Source organism: Antechinus flavipes, chromosome 1 (assembly GCF_016432865.1).
Source record: "Antechinus flavipes isolate AdamAnt ecotype Samford, QLD, Australia chromosome 1, AdamAnt_v2, whole genome shotgun sequence".
NCBI lineage: Eukaryota > Metazoa > Chordata > Mammalia > Dasyuromorphia > Dasyuridae > Antechinus > Antechinus flavipes.
In genome coordinates this window covers 23,619,562-23,640,010 of record NC_067398.1, presented here as the reverse complement: position 1 = coordinate 23,640,010, position 20,449 = coordinate 23,619,562, and the positions used below count along the sequence as shown (strand labels likewise).

Below are 20,449 nucleotides of genomic sequence, written 5' to 3'. Positions count from 1 at the left end.
AAGAGAAGAGGGTCTTCATTCCACCCCATCCATGGCAGCTTGGGAACTTCCAGGGTTTCAAAGCAGAGAAAGAAGGAAGCAAGACAGGAACTTTTCCACAAGGCCTCAGAGAGTAAGGGATGCCTTAAAGCTAGAGAGAGAAGGCTCCCACCTAGCCCCGGACAAGACAAGACCCCAAAGTGTGCCAGGCCCGATGAAGGGGAGGGGGCTGGCAGCCATCAGTCACGGCGACTCGACTGTGGTAGGGGAGCAAACGCCTTGGGTCTTAAGCACCTCTTTTCTTAAATGTGACTAAATGAGCAATTTACAGGACTGGAAGTATCGACGGGATGTGATAATAAAACAAGTAAAAAATAACGAGCGCAGCAGCCGTGTGACCGAGTGCCTACCTAGCCATACGTTACTGCCCTAGGTGTGTGTCCTCAGAATCACAGGCCTCCCAAGAAGCAAGCTAAGCCAGAAAAGGCACCTTCATCCTGAATTACAAAAACAAATTTATGTGGCGGCTTGCAAAAAACCAGATTATTTCCTTTGGTCCCTATTGCTGCTGTTTGGGGATAGCTGGCTCTTCGTGACCCCATTGGGGCTTTCTTGGCAGAGATGCTGGGCTGCTTGGCCTTTTCCTTCTCTGACTCATTTTACAGATGGGGAAACTGAGGCAGGCAGCGTGAAGTGACTTGCCTAGGGCCACACTAGTAGGAAATGGCTGAGGCCAGATCTGAACTCCTAAAAATAAGTCTCTCCGACTCCAAGCCCAGAGTTCTAACCACCAGGCCACCTAGCTGCCTCCCTGATGCTCTCAGGACCGCACACTGGGAAACATAAATCTACTCTGGCTCTCCTACAGAGACAGATGTTCTTGTCATGTATGTAACTCTAATCTGGTTTTCCCATGTTCTTTACCATGTATATAAATCTATTGTGGCTTTCCCACAGAGACGTATGTTCTCTTGTCACAGGTACCCAACCTTTGGAGCAATGACCACGATGGATCCTCTTACTTCTACATGAACTTAAATCGCACATCTGTAGGGCCCTGGTGAAGTGTACCTGAAATCATTTTAAATGTGTCACTGTAATCCGTGCTGACACCTGCAGAGTGCTAGGAGAGGGGTGCCTTGGGCAGCGGCAGAGGTGCTTTCAGTGGGGGGAGGAGGGGCCAGGCTCCCTGGCCTCTGGTGCTGGCCAAGGCCCACTGGGCCACGCTGGCCGCCACCAGGCCCCAGGTGGATCTGGCGAGCACTATTCTAAGGGTGAGCTGCTCTACGCTGGGAGCACTCCTCCCGTGGGCCCAGCCAGGGCCTAAGAAAACAACGCCATTAACAGATCCACAGGGAATGCTAAAACTATCCCATTCTAAAGCTGGGCCTGAAGCAGAGAAAGGAACCAGGGTGCCGGGATGGCATCTTCGGGTGCCCTTTCTGGAGCATCCCGGCTCACTTTTACTTCCTTCAGTCACCACAAAATCACAGAAGGACGTTTTACCTTTTCTCCCTGAGACAGAAAAGCATCTGCAAGAAGCAGCCTGAAGAAAGCTCAAACGCCCCAAATGCAAATTAAATAACTCCCTTTAGGTCAGAACACAAGCTGAAGAGGAAATGAGAAGGGCAACTTCCCATTTCCAACAGAGCTAATAAAAAAAAAAAAAAAGGGGGGGGGGGAGACCTAAAATTCCAGTCTGTGAATTCAAAGAAACAGGGGAGGCTGGACACGGGCCGGGGCGAAGCAGGGCCACAAGAGCAGGGATGTGCGGGACAGGATCGCCAAGGAGGCTGAAATGGCCATGGCACCTGGCAGAGGCCCGGGGAGGCAGACCTCAGCTTAGCCCCATTGTACAGATGAGGAAACAGAGGCATAGAGCCGTGACTTGCTCAGCATCCCAGCTAGGGTCCGGGGTAGAATTTGAACTCGAGTCTTGATTCCAGACCCAGCCTTCTATCCACTCTGCCTGAAATCCAACTTGATTCATAAAAGCAAAAATACGAACCACAGTCCCAGAGAACAGGTAACACCGCCACTTCCCCCTTCTTTTGGAGGAGGTTGGCTATGGGGCATCTTTCTTTACACCTCCTCAGGTGTTTTTGGTCAATGATTGTTCTTTGTTTAAAAGGGTTGATGGAAGGAGGAAGGGAAAGAAGATATTTATGGAAATTGCTGTTTTTCAGTCATGTCTGACTCTGTAATCCCATTTGGGTTTTGTTTTTTCTTTTTTTTTGGTAAAAAAATATATTTCCTTCTCCAGTTCATTTTACAATTGAGCAAACAGAGGCAAACAGGATTAAGTGACTTGCTTGGGGCCTGATTTGAACTCATCTTTCTGACTCCGGATCTGGTGCTCTCTATTCACTGTCCCACCAACCTTCCCATTTGCAGAAATTTAAAGAAATTACTGGGATATAAAAAGGAAGTGCATTATTACAATCTTTTTTGAGAAATGAACATCCAAATTGTGAACACATCCAACCATTCTGGAGAGCAATTTGGAACTATGCTCAAAAAGTTATCAAGCTGTGCATACCCTTTGATCCAGCAGTGTTTCTACTGGGCTTATACCCCAAAGAGATACTAAAGAAGGGAAAGGGACCTGTATGTGCCAAAATGTTTGTGACGGTCCTGTTTGTGGTGGCTAGAAGCTGGAAAATGAAAGGATGTCCATCAATTGGAGAATGGCTGGGTAAATTGTGGTATATGAATGTTATGGAATATTATTGTTCTGTAAGGAATGACCAGTGGGATGAATACAGAGAGGACTGGCAAGACTTACAGGAACTGATGCTAAGTGAAATGAGCAGAACCAGGAGATCATTATACACTTCGACAACGATATTGTATGAGGACATATTTTGATGGAAGTGGATCTCTTCAATAAAGAGAGCTTTGATTTATCAAAGATGGACAGAAGCAGCTACACCCAGAGAAAGAACACTGGGAGATGAATATCAACTGCTTGCATTTTTGTTTTTCTTCCTGGGTTATTTCTACCTTCTGAATTCAATTCTCCCTGTGCAACAAGAAAACAGTTCGGTTCTGCACACATATATTGGATCCAGGATATACTGTAACCTATTCAACATGTAAAGGACTGCTTGCCATCTGGGGGAGGGGGTGGAGGGAGGGAGGGGAAAAATCGGAACAGAAGTGAATGCAAGGGATAATGCTGTAAAAAATTACCTGGCATGAGTTCTAGCAATAAAAAGTTATTTAAAAAAAGAAAGAAAGAAATGAACATCCAAGCTGATGGTTTATACTATATCATTAGCCCAATAAGAAATCTCATCAACACAATTCATTTTTATATCCCAGTGAAGAGCAGTATTTCAAATAGTTCTTCCTATACAAGCCCGAGTGGGCTTCAAGACGTGGACTTTTCTGCACAGGTCGGGGGCCTAACACCCATCCAAGGGAAAGGGTATTTTCTGTTAGCATGTGCTCCTAATTGATAAACCCTAGCTTATGGTTTTTCTCCGGACTCTACTTTCTGAGAAGGAGAAAAAAGTTAACAAGAGACTTTTATAATAAAGAGAAAACCCACAATCTACTTTTGTATTCTGAGAAGCTAAAATCACCCCTCTCTTTCCTCTTCTGCTCAACTGCAGTAATCCCTGCTATATGGTAGGAATAAAAATGGAACCCTCCGCCTTGCTTCTCCCGAGTACAGTGACTGACACTCCCAACTGGGAAAATCGGCTAAATTCAAAACCTGAATTTTTTCATCGAACTTCCATCAAAAAATAGCCCAATAATCACACTGGTTACATTTATCTTGGAGGACTACTGTAAATTTTGAACGTCAATGGGATTAGAAGTAATCCACTGCTAAAATGCTATTTAAGGGAAGAAATTCCACTTCTCCCTTTCTTTTTAGAAATCCTTTCCAAATGCTATAAATCCTGAATGATTTTGTCTGCCATCTGCTGACACATTAGCTTCCATTGATTCATTTTTAAAAAATCAACTACTTTTTGTGCATCCTGTTAACCTCTAGCTTCTTTTTCATGTTAAGAGGGCAAGAGTTGAAGGGTATATGTGACACTTCCCTAGTCCCACCCTGGACAATTATTGTGGTGAACTGGGTGAATTTGGGTTTTTTCTCTCTTCATTCTTTGTTGTAAAGAATGACTTTGTAGGAAAGGAAGAATGTGTTGGGAAATAAAGGCAGATATCAAAACAAAATACATTGATAACAAATTATTTTGACAAACACACATTGGGTTACCCCTTCCCCAAGCACTAAAGGGTTAAACAAATAAAAATCAAAAAGCTCTAGGTTAAAACTTATGTTTGCTACTTACTATGGTGAGATTTGGGGCAATGACAATCTTCCTGAGACTCAGTTTCCCTGTTTGTAGAATGAAGGGGCTGTATCAAAGAACCTCAAGTTAACTTCCATCTCCCAGCCTAATTATAATACATCTGAAAAGGTGGCAAGCACAGCTCAGAACAAAAAGAAGCTGCAACATCTCTACTTTTTAAAATTAAAAAAAAAATCATCAGATACTATCTCCAGCATGGGGTTGGCAAATTGGAACCCCCGGGAACAAATGACAAAATGCCACCGTCCTCTGAGTATTGCTCTAGCCACAGGAGGCTGAGGAATCGGACCGTGGAAGTGAGCACCCCTGGCAGACTGAGCCAGGGAGACCCCCGGCAAGGAGCACTGTGGAGAAGGGGCTCCCTCCCAGCTCAGGGCTTTGCAGGCCCTTTCAGTCTCTTCCCCAGAATACAGACCGGTCCTCGGAATAAAAGTGCCCGCAGTGGGCCCGACCTCCTTTAAAACTTCATAAGGCAAAAGGCCGAAAACTTCAAAACACAAACCCTTATTCTTGCTAAACGGGAGCAGAGAGCGATCCCAGTGACTACAAAGGGCAAAAGCCACTCACTGGACTCCACATGGGTTCTACGGGAGGTTTGGTGGGCTGGGTGGTCCAAATCCAAAGAATTATCCTCTCCAGGCGGGAGGGATAAATGCTCCTACTGAAGTCTGATGCAGATGGGAAGTCAATGCTCTTTTAAGCAGTTACATCTTTGTGCCCTCTAGGAATGCCCTGATGGGCAGGTGGGCACAGAGGGGAGATAACATCCAGAGCTGCCCACTCAGGCAATAGCAATAACTACCCACTGTCTAGTGCCGGGGCTGCCACAAACGTGGGCACCTGAGACAAGAGAGCTAACCCGATGCTGTCCTCAAAGAAATAAACTTGTTTAAAAAATCTAAATTAGTTTTATCTCTAAGATCAAAGCGGGAGGAGGGGGGGAAGGAGAGAGAGAGAGAGAGAGAGAGAGAGAGAGAGAGAGAGAGAGAGAGAAAAGAGAAGAGAAGAGAAGAGAAGAGAAGAGAAGAGAAGAGAAGAGAAGAGAAGAGAAGAGAAGAGAAGAGAAGAGAAGAGAAGAGAAGAGAAGAGAAGAGGGAGGGAAGGAGAGGGAGGCAGGAAAGAAGAGGAGAAGGGTGAGAGGGAGGAGAGAGAAAAAGGAGGGGAGGGAGAAGAGAAAGGAGGGAGAGGGGAAGGGAGGGAAGAAGTGAGGCAGGGGGAGAGAGACAGAGAAAGAGAAAGGGAGGAAGAGAAGGAGGGAGAGAGAAAAAGGAAGGGCGGGAAAGAAAGTATAGAGACAGAGGAGACATTCTCAGAGTCAGCTCAGTTTGGTCCTCAGTCCATCAGTGAACAAGCACTTATTAAGCATCTACTATGTTCTAGGCACCAGGGACACAGAGAAAGGTAAAAGAAAGCCCCCGTTCTTGGGGAGCTCACAGTGTACTGGGGAGGCCCTAACATGCAACAAGGCCTAAGCTGCCCATCAGGATGGCTGGGGAACTCCTGCCAAGAAGCTTGCCAGGCCCCTACGGTACCACGTGGAAGGCAGCGACAGGTGCTAGGAGCACAAGAATGGCCAAGGCCGCCCGTGGCCTTCTAGAAGCGCACTTCCTCTCTGACTGCACCAGCTGTGACCCCCTACAGATGTGCCTTCTCCAGGCTGCCCACCCACCTATAGATTCCCTGTTTTTTTTAGCTCTTTCCAGCTGCCTAGAGAGTTCCACTAAGTGGCCCTTCTATTTTCCCCTTGGCTCAATTCTGTCCCTATTAATTTGTGACAGGCAGATTAAAAGGTAATTTCCCCCTTGGCCGCTATGCTTCTGCCTCAATCCTATAGGAGAGCCTGCGCTCACTTGTGGACAAGACAGAAGCCAGGGAGGCAAAGGGGAGCCCCCAAAGGTCAAAGAGGGCCCCCACCCCTGGGAGGGCGATGGGACACCTTTTCTCTGACCCAAGCAGGATGAAAAAAGGCTGTGGGCCACCTCATCCTTTCTGTTCTTCTTTCCAAAACAGAGAAATGAGTTAAAAACGGGGCTTCCCAATCAAAGGAAAAGCATAAATGTAACTGTTAGGCTGTCATTCAGAGATCTGTGCAGACTCCTGGAGCTCCCCAAGAACCCCGGGATGGAAGGAGAACCAACATTAGATGTGGAACTGCTGAAACTGGGTTCAGATCCGGCCCTCACTCCTTATACCTGGCTAATCTCAGCCAGATTACTGAGCCTCCAGTTCCCCAGGGAGGACCCAGGAACAGGATTCAAATGTTACTGGGAAGTCTTTAGTAAAACAAATAAAAATACAACAGGACACAGATAATGCTAATGTATGGTTTTCTAAATCAATGTGCAGCCAGGAGGAATCCTCTCTTATAAGCTCTGCTTTTTGGAGTGATCATCCCAAAGGTCCCTTCCCCATAAAGCTACTGTACAATATGTGAGCGTGAGCCAGTGGGATTGTGGCTAAGCAAACTTCTGGTTCTAATATTCTGGGATTAACATTCTTTCTACTAACTGTAGATGAAGACAACTTGGGTCAAATTCAATATTTCATCCCCCTTTTTAAAAAAAAATGCTCAAGAGGAAATTTTTTTGTAATCTATTCATTTAAGCACAATGTTATCAAGATAATTTCTACAGAAATGATTACTGCCATGATTATACTAAAGATTACACTACAAAATAAATCTGAACATGGCAAAAGGAACAGAATTGTCATCCTCCCCCCACCCCCCAATTCAATTGATAACTACTGCTTACACCAGACTATCTGTGTGAAGCTAAGGGATACAGGTGGGAGCCAAAAAAAAAAAAAAAAAAAAAAAAAAAAAAAAAGTTCATGTAAATTAATAAAACCAAACTTGGATACTAGTGGAAGTTAACTTTTTTCCCTGGTAAAACTCTTAGTGGACCCAACGGGGATCATCTCCTGCCTTCTGTTCACATGTGGCCTCTGAGAATATGACATTTAGTTATTGTTAATGATCTTTAAAGAAATCCCACCTTCCTATCCAGATGACACACAAAATCCTAGATCAAATCCTGCTGCTTCTATGAAATCTTACCTGACTTGTTTACCTTTTACAAGAATCCTTTCTTGAGCTCTCTTAAAGCTAGTATTTTCTCTCTGCTGATTCTCCCCAATATCTCTGCTATTTAGCTTGTTTTTTTGTTTTTTTTTTTCCTGTTGTCTCTCATGCAATTATGAGCTCCCCACCCCCCCCCCCCCCCGCCCCTTTCTTTTTATTCCCAGGGCTTCACACTTCTGCCACATAGTAGGTGTTTACTTAAATGCTCATCTATCTTGCACTTTTTCTGGACTCTCACAATCTACCACCCAATTGAGCAAACAACTACGTACTAACTACACACTAACATTTCACCGATCTCTTCTCAACTAGATTACAAATTCCTGGAGAGCAGTTAGTGTGTTCTAGGTCTTTATCCTTTCAAGCAGCTAACTCAGAGGTAAGCAATAGGAGAGCATGACTTCTGGATACTTAATGATTGACTCTTATACAGGCCTGGAAATTAAAAAAAAAAAAAAATTCCAATACAGAAAACTGATGTCGTCAGAGAATGGAGTGTTCTAGTTAATCCAATATTCTTCTTAAGGGAGTTAAGGTGTACATGTCATAGGATTATCAGTTTTCAAAGAACTACGATGCACTCGACATAACTAACCAGAACACAAATGATCTCTGAAATTCAGAACACAAATTGGGTCTCTTTCTAAACATCTCATCGTAACTAGCACAAGTTAAGCGGTGTACTAGCAAAATGCAGAAGACTCAATAATTGAGTATTGGGATGACAGGAAGCATGATGAAGTTTGCTCTATTCCGTTCTAGAAATGAGTCATTTCTCAATGTTCTATTAATGAAGAATAAGTAAAAGAAAAAAGACAATCCAATATTGGAATAAAGATATACACAGAGGTGAGAGCATGCGTATACCTTGAGAAAGATGATATAAAATCTTAGGTTTTCAGCTAATTTGCAGTGGAATAGCTACAATTTATAGGGTAAGGCATTACAATTCAATCTGAAAAACATTAATTGAGTGCCGACTATATACCAGCTCCTGGGGATACAAAAACAAACCAGCTCCTAAAAATCAAAATTTCAAGGACAAGGTCAAGAATTCAGGAATCAAGAAAAGACATTAAAAATGAGATCTTCCAGTTGAATCCCAAAGAGATATAGCTGAGCTGACATCCAGGAAAAGCTAACACATACTCTATAAAGAGGTATTACTACTATCAGCACAGAGGGTTAGGTAAGATTACAAATCTTTCCTAAGAATGCATATACACAGCTAGGATGTCCTCTAGTGTTTCCTAAACATCTACCCATTTTCAAGGATCTATCTCCAGGGAATATTCACCACAAGATTTTAATATTTTTAACGCTGAGGCAGGCTGCCAATTCAGCACCAAAACCGGACTAACAACTGATTTTTCCTATTGCAACATCTCTGACAAGGGCTGGGCTTCCTTCTCTCCTTTTTAATAGCAATTCACATTTCAGAATCAATTCATTTGCTCTGTGATACACTCCAATTGGAAAATCTCTATTGCCACGGTAGGACTCGGTTATTGTGTGCCAAGAAGCTCTACAAGTGGTCAATCCAAAGGCCCAAACATCAGGACAAATAGAAGCTCAAAGTAAGAGCAAACAGCCTCCCCTCCTCCCCCCAGCCTTTAAAAATGGCATCCACTCACAGTCCCTAAGCATAGGGCTCTAGGACCTGAGAGAGGGGAAAAAAAAAAAGGAAAAAAAATATAAAATTAAAAAAAATTAAAAAGCTAAGGCACACAGCCAAAAGAATAGGCTCCAGGGTGAGAAAATATAAAACTTATCTGCTCTGGAATTGTGCTGGGAAAAAGAAACCACAGAGTTCGGGGACTCAACCCTCCAGGGCATCTTCCCTTAAACATCACCATCTCCTCTGTTAGATTAGGAAACTCAAAGTGAGCCGGCGCCCAGAACCACTCCACAAGCTCAGGAGGGGGCTTACTCTGGAGTCCTCCTTCTGCTGGATGTCCAACACAGAGAAATATCCCTTTCATCACCAAAGCAGAGCCTTCAACTTGACGCCCTGGCTCGTTGGGATTCACAGCACCTGCTCGGCTAAAGAGCCATTCTGCCCAAAAGCAGACCACCAAACAGCCAATGGCTCCAAGGAAACTAGATTCAAGCCTCCTCATGGCACTAAATATAGATTTTGGTAGATGCAAGTATGACAAATGGTACCTAAACTTGTGCAAATAAATCCAACAAGTTTCAATTCGGATTTTTAAAAAGTTTCACCAAGCTGGTTTAGAAATTATTTTGGAAAAAAATGCTGCACTAACAGACCAACTTCTGTTTGGTTGATCGGGAGTGTGCGGATCAGCGAGGGTCCTGCCCAATGAGACTTGGGGGAATGCCCGACACCCCCTAAGGAAGACCCTCCTTCGGAGGGCCTGGGTTGCTTAATTCCGCCCCGCTCCTAATCAAGTGCCTTCCTAAAAATTCGGGGACGTCGCGTTTCTCGATAGACAGTCCTCAAGGGCTAATTATGCTCTTTACCACGTCGGGTAGGAGGATGCTCTCAAGTTGGAGGAAGTACCTTTGAAACAAGAGTTTTAAATTGCCCTGGCTCCGCCCCCTTCCCCACCCCCACCCCAGCCCCCCAGTCCTAGCAAGCTCCCCAATCAGCAGCGCTGCGGGGGAGGGGAGGGGGGAATGCGGGGGAGGGGGCCCGGGCCCGGCGGCCAGGTGAACTGGGTGAAGTTCTGCCCCCGAACTCGTCCCAAGCAGTTCAGACTGGGAAGAACTCACCTTCTCGACACAGCCGCATTACTTCGCGGTTTTTCCCAAACTCCTTCAAACTTTCCTCCAATTCTGATCCTAGGAGAGAGAAAAACACAGCGCTCAGAGCGGCCGGTCAGCCGAGGGGCGCGAGCGGCGAGCCGGTGCCCAGCCCCGGGCAGGGTAGGGGCGACCCTCCCCCGGGGGCAGGGGCCGGGCCGGCCCGGAGGGCGGAAGGCAGGCGGGTGGGGGAGGAGGGGATCCTCACCGTCTTTCCCAGGAAGTTTCGCAGCTTCTACCCAGTGGTTCCACGGCTGTCCGACCATCGCCTCTGGACTGGGCAGAGACCTGCGCTCCCCGACGGTCGCCATTGTGGCTGCGGAGGTGGAGGCGCCGCCGCTGCCGCCGCTCGCGCCGCCGCCTCCGCTCTCTGGCAGCCGGAGGCGCGGCGGGGGCTGCTGTTGAGGCGGCCGCGGCTGGGGCTGCTGCTGGGGCGGCCGCGGCTGCTGCTGCTGCTGCTGCTGCTGCTGCTGTTGCTGTTGCTGCTGCTGCTGCTGGTGGTGGTGCTGCTGCTGCCTGGCGGCCGCCGCTGCTCCTCCCGCCGCCGCCGCCGCCGCTGCCGCCGCCGCCGCCGCCGCTCTGCGCGGCTCCCCTCTGACGTCATCCGCGGCCCTCTCCGACATTCTTTCCGCTGCTACAATGTAACAAAAAAGGGGGAAAGAGTCGCGGGGCTTCTTAAGGAGGCGCTGCCGAGTTGGGGCGGCGAGCGCGGCCCGGGGCCAGGTGGGGCGCGCTGACAGCTGCCCCGAGGGCCGCTCGCCCGCCCCTTCTCGAGCCCCCGGGGCGGCGGCTGCTCGGGGGAGCGAGCGGGGCACAAAGTCCGGGAAGGACGGCCCTCCCCCCGCTCCCGCTCCCGCGCCTCGCCGCTCCCGATCCCGCCCCCGCCCGGCGTTTGCTTTCAGTTTCGGATCAACCTGCTCGAGAGGAGCCGCCGGGGCCGGGCCGCCCGCCTCTGTGGCCGGGCCCGCGCTCCGCGGCCGGCCGGGCTCCGATGCCGCCCGCTCCTGCTCCGTTCCCGACCCCGCGGCCCGCCCCCCTCCCCAGCCCCGCTCCCTCCCTCTAAGGCTCGCCTGGCGGCCGCTGCGCTCATCCCCGGACTGGGCCCCGGGCCCTGCCTTCCGTCGGTCCGGTGGGCCGGCCGGCCGGCGCCGCTCGCCCGCCCGCTGCCGGCTCCCTTAAGCAGAGGCACCTCCCGCCGCCGCCGCCGCCGCCGCCGCCTCCTCCCCTCCCCGCCCCGCTCCGCTCGGGCGAAGTTTGCACGTCAAGCCCCCGGAGTGGAGGGCGAAGTAGGGAAGCGAGGCTCGGCGGGGCCATCCGTCCGCCCCCGCCCGTCCGCCGGCCGTCAGCGGGGTCACCCCCGCGCGTGCCGCTCCCGGCCCTTTAAACCCGGCCTGTCCCGGGGGGATGGGGGGCGGGGGAGGAGAAAGCCCCGGCGGCCGGGGGTCGCTCTGGGGCCGCCCAGAGGGGCCGTCTGTGCTAGCCGAGCCGAGCCCGGCCAGCGGGCGTCCCAGCTGTCAAAAGTGTGAATGGGGAAGCCCCGACAACTCACTCGGGGCGCCGGGAGTTACCAGCCGAGGGGGCCGAGAAATCCGCACATTCAAAGACGAGCCCTGGGTACATGCCTGCGCGTCTGCTGGTCACATGCGAGCAATCGAAATGTTAGATTGTGTCTTTGTATGTGCACAGGCACCGGGGCTACGGTGCAGCGCTTAACCCCTTCCGGGCCCGCGGAGCCGGCTCGTGGCCCCGCTCCTCCCGGGACGCGGGGGGCCACCCGCGGGGCCGGCTAGTGACTAGAAGCGGCCTGATCGCACTGGCTGGGTTGGGCTTTTCTTCCATTAAGGAACGAGTCAGACTTTAATTCTTCCCGTTCAAGTGCCGGGTGAATTAAGAATCGTTCCTCCCACCCTAGGATTTAGTACTGGAAGGGCTTCTTGAGATTTTCTGGAGATTCGAGTCGTGGCTTGGCCTGGCCTTATCTGGCTGACCTCTTCACTCTGGGCCTCAGTTTCCCCATCTGTAAGATTTAGATGCTGACTTCGGGTCCTTTTCAGCTCTAAATCCGATGATCCTAAAAAACCTAGGCCCAGTAAAATTAAGTGAATTTTCCGAAGTCACATCGGAACTTCTCCAATGTGACCCAAGGGTCTTAAATGTGTCTCGGCCACATCTGCGTTTTTGCTCATAATCTCACATTTGGCTCGAAATTTCCACCTTCTGCTAGGCACGAAAGTGTTTGGGCACCTCCAGGGAGTTAATGTGAAAAAACAATCATCCCATTTGAAGAGACTAAATAAGAGATTTAGTTCAAAAACAATGATTCCATTCAAGTAGTATTATCAACAGTGACTCTTAAAATAGCTTAACACTTTCAAAAAGAAAAAATTAACGGGGGCATTTTAGCAGCAACCCAAATTTTAACTGAAGGGCTTCCCTGAAGAGCAGTCGTTTTAGGTCCAAACACAAGATTTTGGGGGGGGTATTTTCTTTTTCGACAAAAAATGTAGATGGGGGCAAGGTGTTAATGGTAGATAAATGGTCGGATATTTTTCACTTTTTTTTAGGCTGCTTGCAAATGACTGAATTCAAGAAAATGAAATGATTGCACTTTTTCTCGTTCTCAAATAAATCCTAAAAAACAAAAAAAGCCAAATAGAAATAAACTGGTGGATGGGGGGGAGGGGGAGGAGAAGGAGGGAGAGGAGGAGAAAGATCATTTAAAGAAAGCAAAACAAGTTCCTCATCCAGAACCCAAAGTAGAGTAGAAGTTAGCCAGTAGATAATAGGTCGAGCAGCTAGGTGGCGCCACAGTGCACAGAGCGAAGGGTCGGGAGTCAGGGGCATGCACGATCTCTCTCAGTTCAAATCTGGCTTCAGATGCTAAACTGTGACCCTGGGAAACTCACTTAACCCTGTTTGTCAGTTTCCTCATCTATAAAGTGAGCTGGAGGAGGCAACGGAAACCCCCCTGAATATCCTTCCCAAGAAAAGGGGGTGACCACTTCCTGAGCAAGCAGAATCCAGAGGAGCCTCAGAGTCTCCCGGTCCAGAAGCCATTCCCATTGTGCCAATAGGGGTTCAGGGATCTGTGTATACGCATGGCACAAACTATGGATTATGTTCAGCATCAGATCCAGGCTGCTGGCCTGACAGGGAGCCACAATCATTGTGGGCAGGTGACCAGGTCCTGCTGGCCTGCCCACTCCATATATTGGTGCCAGGAAACTGACTACAACTCCCGGGGGGCCTCCCCCCAAAGCAAAGCCATGTACTCCAGGACCAGCCATCCAGGAAATCCCTCTAACAAATTCCCGACAGGTGGCAATCCCTACACATCCTCAGAATGAATGTGTAGATTTGGGAGGGAGAGCAGGATTTTGAATACTGTGATCATTATAAACATCTTTAATTAAACTCAAATGTGTTTCCCTCTAATTTCCTCCCAGGGGCCTTAGTTCTTCTGTACACAGTTACTCAGAATAAACCTAATCTCTTTTATACAAGTAAACTCTAAAATGCCCTTATTGTATGACTCCCCTCATACAATAAAGGAGCTACATTTCAGTTCCCGAGTGACAATTCTTTTTAAAATCAGTCAAAAAAGAAACCATATAAATGCAAACTTTCATTATTACTGGGGTCTAAAATGTTTAAAAGTGCAAATTCTGAAATGCTGCCTAAGGGCCAGATTGGATACCCCAACAGTTTACAAGCAAAGCCAAAGGAGTGGAAGCAGCAAATTTTTTTTTTCCTAAATACTTTCTCACACATATTTTTCCTTATTCTTCTATTTCCATTTTAGATTTAAGCACATTGATACTTTTCCACTTGTACATTTAATACGTTATCAAAAATTCAACTCAAATTTAATCTGGAACTACCTTCAAATACCATGTTTACATTATAGTTAATGTCAAAGAATTGTGATAAATGCCTTAAATACTTTCACGGACAAGACAGTGAAGTCGAAAAAAACAAGCAAAGTTGGTGCATTCTGATTCTATATTACAGTAACATATAAACAGTAGACATTATTTAGCCGATTTTCTGTTTTCCATATTTAGATGTGAGAGTCAAGGATCCAGGGATCATCCCCCAACTGGTCTCTCAATGTCAGTTTAAAGAAACATAAGTAATTTGTCCTAATTTCTCATTGGTTACTCTACTTGTCCAGAAATATTGTAAAGTTAAGGCCAATGTACAAGATAGAACATTAAGCATAGCGACATTTTTGCCACCCTTATGTTAAAAACAATAAGCTTCACCTCATCCTAATTTGGTGACTTCAAAGGGAACCAGCACAGAATTGATTTTTCATTGTTCATGCCACAGAACTCTTGTCATTCCTTGCATACAGTAGAGTTGCTAAGTCCCGGATGAGAAGGTTTTGACTTTGTTTCAGATTATCCACAGAAGCTAGTTGGATGCTAGTGTATGTATAATTGGGGGTTTGGGTTTTAGAGCATTTTACACAGAACCCATGGTAGAGACAGTACAGCAGATATTCAATAAAAACTTTGTGGAAATGAACACTTAGGTCTGCCCTCAAGCCTGGAAGGAGACCTGATGAGCCCATTACCTAGAATGGAATCCATGCCAAGGGACAGACTTTGGAGTACATAATCATTTCTCTTCTTCATTTAACTCAATTTCCTGTCACGCAGTAGTATGCCTGCAAGGCACGAATGGGTTGATGACCACTGATATGATTTCATTCTCATTCTTGAAGTTCTCACGGAGTGTGGACACTAATCCAAAGATGAGTTTATCTTCTGACTGTGCCCGTTATAATGCCCATTATAATAAGATCAAGAAATCTGGACCGAGACTCATTCCAAGGAGTCCTCTGAAAATAACTGCTATGGTCACTGCTGACCACGAGTCATCTTTTGCATCGAAATACTGCCAGATTCTGAGCCTTTTAGTCCTTCTGAGGATCTGCTGAAAATGCAGTCTGATCTCAGCATCCACATTTACAGATGCTCACATCTGGAGCCAAGACTCACACATCTCTCTTTACCAAGAGAATTTAACAAATGTCTTTGTTCAAAGAGCAAAGGTGTAATAAGAGGCAAAATTTTCTTTACAACCAATATAGGGCCAGAAATGGATAAGACCTTCCAAGGAATCGATACCTGAAAATATCTTTGCGAGGAAAATCTGACCCACATTCAACCTCTTCGTGTGTATGTGGATAATGTGCATCCAACTGGTGTGTTATAAGTTTGGCGATGATATTGGGCTCCCTTTGCCAAATCAACCTAAAGAACCTGAGGCCTTAAGGAAATGATACCCATAGGACAGCTGGAGTTCTGGCCTCTGGCTAAGTTAGAATCCAAGGCTGCCCTTTCTTATTTTCTCTCCTAACCATAGGGTTTACCATCCAGCTCATCAATTTGGGCTGCAGGCTGGCCCATGCTCCCCTCCAGGGAAATCTCTGTGCCCACATTTGTTCCAAGGAAAGGGGGAAGAGGGACAGCAGCAAAATGAATTCATCAGCTCTGTGGCCAGGAGAGCTGACTATAAGGCACCAGGCTAGGAGTAATGAGGTCAGCTGAGAAACTGGGGACTTCAAGTGGAAGGATAATTATCTTTCTCTTGGCCAGACCTGAACAGATGTACATTTTTCAAAATGAACAAACTACCAATCATTCAAATCCCTTCCCTTTTTTCTTTTTCTTGATCATTCGTACCCAGCTTCCCAATAATTCCCTCCACAATAATTTCAGTATCAAGAAGTTGTGTGCAGCATTTAGAAAAGGAGCTAACTAATTTAAAGAAGCAAAAAAAAAAAAAAAAAAAAAAAAAGGCTCTTCAGCCCACATATAAATATTCAAATGGTTTTAGGGAATTATAGTAATAGGTATATAGACCTTTCTGAAATGGAAAAGAGGATGATAGAGAGTAGAAGAACAGAAGGAAGGATTCAAAATTAAAACGAGGCACATCCCAGCTCTCTCACTTCTTTCCCTGTGAGATCTTAGGCAAGTGACTTCACCTTGGGGTCTTGGTTTGCTCATCTATAAAAAATGAGGACATCGGCCTAGATAACCCCTGAGATCTCTTCTGGCTGGAAATCTATGGGCCTCTTATGACGCTTGATTTCAAACTCATTTGCCCAGCAGAGAAAAAGGTTTTAGAATGGGAGAACTGAAAAAAAATTTTTTTTTAGATTAGGAAAACAAGTATCCATTTATGGGCCTAATGCAATTAATGTCAATGAAAATGTAAATCTGGATTTTAAGAATGCTTTAAGACATTTTTCTTATAATGAAGTATAATTATAAATGCATTTATGAATATGATACAAAAGTAGAAGTATAATGAAAAACTAAACTAAAATCCTATAAAACGCAGCTTTTATTCAAGCAAAGTCCCTTGGCCCTGGTACTGATCCATCCGAACACAACAAGCTGGATACCTCTCACAATTTAAATGTCTCCCAGGGCATTCACTCCACAAGCAGCCTACAGCTACGGGGTCTACATAAGCCAGAGCAGAGCTGGACTACGGTGGGGAGTGAGCACAAAGCAGAGGATGAATCCTTCTTCTTTTTCAAAGTGAAGGACTGGCTTCAAGCCAGGATTTTGAACAGGTTCAATATTTGTCTTGGGGCCCCTGGGCAGCTAGACAGCACTATAGTGCATGGAGCAATGGGCCTAGAGTCCCGAATTCAAAATTAGCCTCAGACACGTAGTAGCTGTATGACCCTGACAATTCACTTCACCATCTGCCTCAGTTTCCTCATCTATAAAATGTTCTGGAGAAGGAAATGGCAAACTTCCCCAGTATCTGCGCCAAGAAAACCCCAAATGGGGACGGCAAAGAATCAGACATGAAAAAAAAGACTGAACAACTCCATCTTTTAGTGGCCTTCATTCCCTGCCCTCTCCATCACATCTTACAGCTTAAATGTGAACTACCCCCACAAAGTGGTTCATGCTCCAAAATCTCTACCCCCTTCACCTAAAACCCTGCCTCTTCTATTGCTGCTCCCAGGAAAAACTGCCAACCCCTCAGTGTAGCAGAAATCAGGTGTTAGGAGCAAAACCACCAAATCAGACTTAGTCATACTAATATGTAAATGATTGATGGCATCAATTCTTCCAGAGATATTTGCATTTTAAATAAGATGTTTATTAGTCTAGTGAGGACTATTAATTCCTAACAGGTAAAATTCATTCAGTGGCACAAAGTAAACTTTTAAAAAACAACCACCAAATAGTACTAGAGAAACTATTTACTGATGACATCTTGCCCAAAGTTGGCACTGGGAAATTATTTCTCCCAAGTTGTTGCTGTGTTTAAAAAGTCCTTTTAAAAACTTCCACTTCTGAATCCAGTAAGAACTCCACAGGCAGCAGAAGGGGAGGTATAGTGGAGAGGGGGGAGAAAGAATGAAGCGTCCAGACCACTGTTTGTAGCCCATGTCCTATTCCAGACAATCTCTACCCTCTTAATTTTATCTCAGTTATTAGCAAGGTTTTTTTTTTTTTTAAGTTACAATCCTTATTTAATTTTATGACACTTTGCATACTCCTTTTTACTTTTAGAAATGAAAATAAATTACAATGAAATGAAACTCATTTGGGAGTTTGATCCCCGCATTGAAATAACTGGAAAGCCTCTGGGACAGCCCACCAGGATCATGAACTACCATTCTAGGATCACTTTCTACTCCATGAAATTAAGGATTGAAATGAGATTATCCATATCTGATCCTTAAAATCCTTGGAAAAGATCTACAAGATCCCATTAACGCTAAAATTCTATTACTGTATGATTCTATATGGATCTATCTAGATTTAAAATAAAACAAAAAACAAGAAATTAGAACCTTTCACTGACCCCTTGCTGCTAGCCTACAGGATCGATCATTCCTGGTCCTTCATGATTTGGCTCCAGGCTCTGCTTCCCATTCTTTCCTTCCTTCCTTCCCTACTACAACTTTCCTTGCTCTTCAATTCAAGTTCTCTATTCTTTAGGACTCCTTCATTAATTTCCTTCTGCTATCCCCAGGACCTGGCACTGTTGTCCTGCCTCCCTTCCCTAAGTCTCTCCTGCCCTCCACACAGTGCCCAAGTACATATGGACATTTAATAAGCAGATTGCTGGGCAAAGACTCCTTATTCAACCTTTCTACCTCCCAGCACTGACCACAGTGCTCAGCTCATAATAATATGTATATTTCTTCCCTATCTGGTAAAGTGAAGGCACTTCTGAATGTTCAGCTTCTTAACTCCATCTATAGATGGTATCTTCCATTTCCCCCCAACTATTTCTTATGGCTCTCTCCTTCCCCAATGCCTCTTAAGCTCCCTGTCCACTGCTTACTTGGTCACCTCAAGCTGGCTCCATATCTGCAGTGCCCTAGTAGTCAATTCCAAGGTCAACACGGAGAATTCACAACTTCCTCTCTTTTCTTACTGAAACTCAAATTCTACCTTGTATAAAATAATATTTCTTGAGTTTGGTTCTGGGGGGGAAAAATCTATTTTGTAAGTTCATTTGATTTGAGGACCAAACTACATTGCTTAGAATAATTTCCTTCTGACTGAGGCTGCCAACCTGAAGGCCTGGTGTCTAGTGGCCCACAGGCCATAAATTGCCCAGCTGGACCACCAGAAAGCATCCTCATCTTTTTCATAGCCTCTGTTCTATCCCTTTTTAAAATTATTCTTCACTCTTAATCTGTAAGTCCCCTCAAATTCTTTGGGGAGAAGGCACAGAATAAACCACAAATTCCAATTCTTCAAGGAAATTTTCACTCTCTCTGCCATTAATCAGAAACATTCTTCATACAAAAAATGCTCTATATCTCTATTAATCAGAGAAATGCAAAATAAGATAACTCCTAGGTACCACTACACACCTCTCAGATTGGTTAAGATGACAAGGAAAAGATAATGATGAATGTTGGAGGGGATGTGGGAGAACTGGGACACTAATGCATTATTGGTTGAGTTGTGAACTGATCCAACCATTATGAGAGCAATTTGGAACTATCCCCAAAGGGCTATCAAACTGTGCATACCCTTTGACCCAGCGATGTCTCTACTGGGCCGGTATCCCAAAGAGATCATAAAGGAAAGAAAAGGGACCCTCATGTGCAAAAAAGAAAGTTTATGGCAGCCCTTTTTGTAGTGATAAGAAACTAGAAACTGAGTGGATGCCAATCAGCTGGAGAATGGCTAAATAAGTTATGATCTATGAATGGTATGGAATATTATTGTTCTGTAAGAAACAATCAGTAGGATGAGTTGAAAGGCCTGGAGAGACTTACAGGAATTGATGCTGAAGGAAGTAGAACCAAGAGAACAGTGTATATAGCAACAGCAAGTTTTTATGATGATGAATTCTGATGGATGTGGCTCTTTTCAATAATGAGATGATTCAGGCTAGTTTCAATGATCTTGTGATGGATGGAGAGAGCCATCTGGGTCCAGGAGGAGGATCATGAGGACTGAATGTGGATCACAATTTTTACTTTTTTTGTTGTTGTTTGCTTGCATTTTTTTTCTTTCTCTCTCTTTTTTTTTTCCTTTTTGGTCTGAGTTTTCTTGTGCAGCATGATAAATGTGGAAATACATACAGAAGAACTGCACATGTTAAATAAATAATGGATGACTTGTTGTCTAAGGGAAGGGGTGAGGGAAAGGGAGGGAGAAAAAACTTTGGAACATAAGATTTTACAAGGGTGAATGTTGAAAACTAACTATGCGTATATTTTGAAAATAAAAAGTATTTTAAAAAAGAATTTTTCCATACAAAGAAAAGAGAAATATTTCAAAGTGAAGAAAGAAAGAAGAAAGCCAGCTTCAATTTCACAGATGTTTCACCTCGATAGCGATAGCCTGACAAAACTTTATAGTTCCTTATACCTTGTCATTCTTCTCAATCCAGAAACCTCAAAAATTTCCTATGTGTATATTACACATCATAGGAAAAACCAGCTTAATATCCCAAATATCTCCCTTGCTACTATTTTATCAAAAATTTCATCAAGAAAGATCCGTTGCTTTGAGCTCTTCTCCTATCCATCTTTAAAAGCCACTAATTTAGGGGTAATATAATTCATTAATTCACACTAACGTGTTAGTGACTTATAGGATAAGCTTTCATCTTGTAAGTGTGGATGAAAGCATTGGGTACATGGAGATGAAGTAACAATGGACAGAGAACCGAAGAGGAAGAAGGGCACTAGCGGACATCACAATTTTGCTTGGGGCCACTGGCTCCAAAACAGCCAATTCCTGATGAAAAGAAAAACCAGAAGAGTCTCAGTTCA

General features: G+C 45.3%; 1 protein-coding gene across 2 annotated transcripts in view; it reads right to left on the bottom strand.

Moving 5' to 3' along the window:
- ATXN7 (ataxin 7) overlaps positions 1-11,024 on the bottom strand; it is a 90,467-nt gene extending 79,443 nt beyond the window's left edge. Inside the window, exons 1-3 of one of the 2 annotated variants that reach the window (XM_051980138.1) lie at positions 10,707-10,825; positions 10,370-10,643; positions 10,132-10,200 (exon numbers count right to left, since the gene is read on the bottom strand). In XM_051980138.1, coding sequence (XP_051836098.1) covers positions 10,132-10,200; positions 10,370-10,643; positions 10,707-10,784 — 421 coding nt within the window. In that variant the 5' untranslated portion in view covers positions 10,785-10,825. Of the gene's footprint in view, positions 1-10,131; positions 10,201-10,369 lie in introns of both variants that reach the window. The other variant, XM_051980120.1, reaches the window with a different exon arrangement.
- Between the last annotated feature and the right edge of the window lie 9,425 nt (positions 11,025-20,449).